Source organism: Limulus polyphemus, unplaced genomic scaffold (assembly GCF_000517525.1).
Source record: "Limulus polyphemus unplaced genomic scaffold, Limulus_polyphemus-2.1.2 Scaffold2472, whole genome shotgun sequence".
Taxonomy (NCBI): domain Eukaryota; kingdom Metazoa; phylum Arthropoda; class Merostomata; order Xiphosura; family Limulidae; genus Limulus; species Limulus polyphemus.
This window is the reverse complement of record NW_013668082.1, coordinates 164,682-167,944: the sequence shown is the minus strand read 5'-3', so window position 1 is coordinate 167,944 and position 3,263 is coordinate 164,682. Positions and strand designations below refer to the sequence as shown.

The 3,263-nt window shown below is 30.8% G+C and overlaps 1 protein-coding gene across 4 annotated transcripts in view; it reads left to right on the top strand.

The window, feature by feature from the left end:
• Positions 1-249: 249 nt before the first annotated feature.
• The window catches only part of LOC106467058 (zinc finger protein 878-like), a 57,744-nt gene continuing 54,730 nt past the window's right edge, over positions 250-3,263 (top strand). For 2 of the 4 annotated variants that reach the window (XM_022395162.1, XM_022395161.1), the window contains exon 1: positions 250-413. In XM_022395162.1, coding sequence (XP_022250870.1) covers positions 286-413 — 128 coding nt within the window. In that variant the 5' untranslated portion in view covers positions 250-285. Of the gene's footprint in view, positions 414-1,588; positions 1,681-3,263 lie in introns of those variants that run through there. The other 2 variants (XM_013927373.2, XM_022395164.1) reach the window with 2 other exon arrangements.

Here is a 3,263-nt window from a genome sequence, read left to right as displayed (position 1 = left end):
TTACTAATTTTCTTTATAACATTTATGATATCTGACATATCGTTTTACTGTGCACTTTTATATTTATGTCGTTTGATCTATTCTAGTGCTACGTAGGTATAAAATGTATTTTCCAAATTGAAGTATTTATTAGTAATTATCTATGATTTTTACATTGCTGTTCTCCATTTACAAAACAACAACCTCAATATTAAACTGTGACAAATACTGAGCCGTAACGACACCTATAATGAATGAGTTTAAATAATAATTTACCGCTCTGAGAGGCCAAATCCAACATCACTCATGATATCCTGGGGTGTTCCATTGGACCAAAGAACTACCAATCACAATAAGACCATACTTAGCCAGGAAGAAGGTGATGATGGCGTCTGGAAAGGAGGACGAGATTGCATAGTAAACATATTGACCAGGTAAAGTAAATTTTAAAGAATTTTATTATAGCATTACACAGTTTAAAGAAAATACTATCAAAAACGGGCTTTTAGTTGTTTCGTTGTTGCACTGCCTCAAACAAGAATGTTTTTTTTTAAATACAAAGGTCAGTTTGAGCGTATTTAGAATAAGTACGTCGACAAGAAAGCAACATGGCGAATAGTGCTCCTTAGCCTCACACCGTGGTTCTTCGATATCTAGACTAGTATTATTGTTAACCTCGACCCTTTTCTCATTGACCACACCACGTGCTCTTAAATCCCTACTGTTGTAATTGGTCAAATCATCACCAAAAAACAGATTGTGATTGTTTAACATGAAGCTTACTAATAGGTTCTACAGATTATGATAATTTAGTTGAACTAAACGCTAGTACTATAATTTAGTATAAAAACGTTCAGGCTCGTATTACGATATTGCACAGTTAAAAATTTCGGTTAAACTTAAAAGAAATACAGAAAGAGCTAAGATCAGAATTTACTTAAGTCTTATGTCATATTCGTAATTCTCAAATGAAAGATTTTATCTCTTTGTTCTTTAATTAACAGTATCACTGTTAATAACATATAAATGATAACTGATATGTAAAATATTTGACAGCATATAGTTTTTCATTAAGTATATTTTAATTTCATTATTTGTAAGTAATAGCTTCACTTGAACATTTTGTGAGAGGCAACTCATGTAACACGTAATTTAATGTTCCATTGCCTTGTGTTAATGAATAGAAATAATTTGGATAAAATTATGTTCATGAAATTTGAGGTCAGTACTACAGTAGCCAAGCTAAATTATTTTAAAATTACAGTTAAAACATAATGAGCTCAAAACCAAGGAATGACATGCATATCTTGAGGATTTAAGATATCCTGTGGTGTACCACAAAGTATTTATGCATTTTAGGTTTTTTAGCGAATTCAAAGAAAAGAATCTTTAATATAGCACTTTTATTAATTGGAAAGAAAAAACAACAAGACTCAAAATTTTATGGAAATGTTTAAGATTTAGATGAAGTTTGAGTAATAAAAGCTGCAAAGCATCTTATAACTGGGGCTTCAGCATCATCTAGAGTCCAGCTGTAATCACCATTTGTGCATATTTGGAGAATAAGTGTAATCATTGTACAAAAGTCTGTTATCATTGAGTTGTAATGTGGAGGCGGTGTGACTCAAACATTCTTGGCAACTTTTTCAAATATTGGACAGCCTAAAGTAACATTAGAAATTGCTGAGAATGAATGTAGTGGTAAGTCAAGTTGCTTAATAATAATATGCATAACATTAATTACTTAATACTTCTGACATATTTTTTACTATTTTGTGGAAATTTATTGTTATAAACTATATTTTCAATATTTCAATTTAGATGTTAGTTAGAGGATGCATGATATTAAGATCAAGTAACTTTATAAAAAAGATTAATCCTAGAATATTTGTGATAAAAATACTTTATGAATTCTCTGGAAACAAGGATACATTATAAATACAAGGATCAGTGTAGCATTAAGTCAGTTTTTTAGTAGGGAGTCCCAAAGATTTATAGTTCCCAGCCACAGAAGTGTGTGAATGCAAAGTTACAGTTGCATATATATATAAATTACCCATAAACAAAATACTAAATTATTGTACGTTAACAAACAAATAAAAAGTCTACAGTACTATTATACGCTGCATTTGTACAGTTTATTTCAAGGCAGCTGTACTACCACTAGTAGTAAATTGGCTATAATAAAATTGTGATGATTCCTAAATCTTTCCACTGTTATAAGGTGGCAACTAGTGAGCAAATGTTGGAACCAAAAACATAGTGTCAGCGAGATGTTGCTAAACCAGTAAGGGCCAGTGATACATCAAATGATAGCTCTCTTCATACACTGCATTGATCTGAGTGGGTTTCTAGAAGCATTTTCTTTTTGAAAATGCACAAACAAAATTTTAAACCCATTAATAAATATTTTTTTTAGTCATTGAATTTTTTGAAAGAAAGTCATACAATAAACTCTGTAGTCCGTATTACATAATGCATTAACCGATATATACCACTGACAGCATCTCCAAAAATGATGAATTGAAATTGTAAACACATGGTATGTTGGTTGGCAACAGTCTGCTTTACATCATATCATAGTTTAATTTACTTTAAAACCAATGAAAATCCAACATCTCCTTTACTTTCATAGGTGCGTATGTAAGTTTGTACTTCATTTTTTAACATTAGGTTGTAGACAATTTTCATTTCTTTAACAACATAATATGAATTCCTGCTTATGGGTTTTCAATATTACTACATTTTATGTTGCCTTGTCATGGGTTTCATGCAGTGTCTCAGGTTATCAGGTAAGGAAATAATTTTATGTTAATCACTGACATTTTGATAACATTGTTTCAATGAGATGGTTGTGTGGTGCAAAAGGTCAATTTACAGGTACAATTATTAATTGTTAAATACTTAAATGAAATTGTAGTGTAAATCTACTAATTTATGACTGTGGAATCCAAAGGTGTGTAAATTTTGGTTATTTGCACTGTTTAAAAATCAGTGAAACCCAACATTTTTAGTTAAAGTGCCAGTCATTCAGTGAAGTATTTGGATCAGTGTTATTTGTTCACTTAGGCCTACAAGTACAACTGTGTACAAGTGATAGTAGCCTGTAGGTTAAGAAAGAAATACATTAATTTGTTAAATGGAATGGACTTCTCATTGTTTTCACCAAATAATTAAAAGAACCTGCCCAACAAAAGAATGATGTTACAACACTTGCTCCTATCCAAGTTTGGTCTCATTTGACAGTTTACGATGATAGTTTGATTTCATGACTTTTTATACAG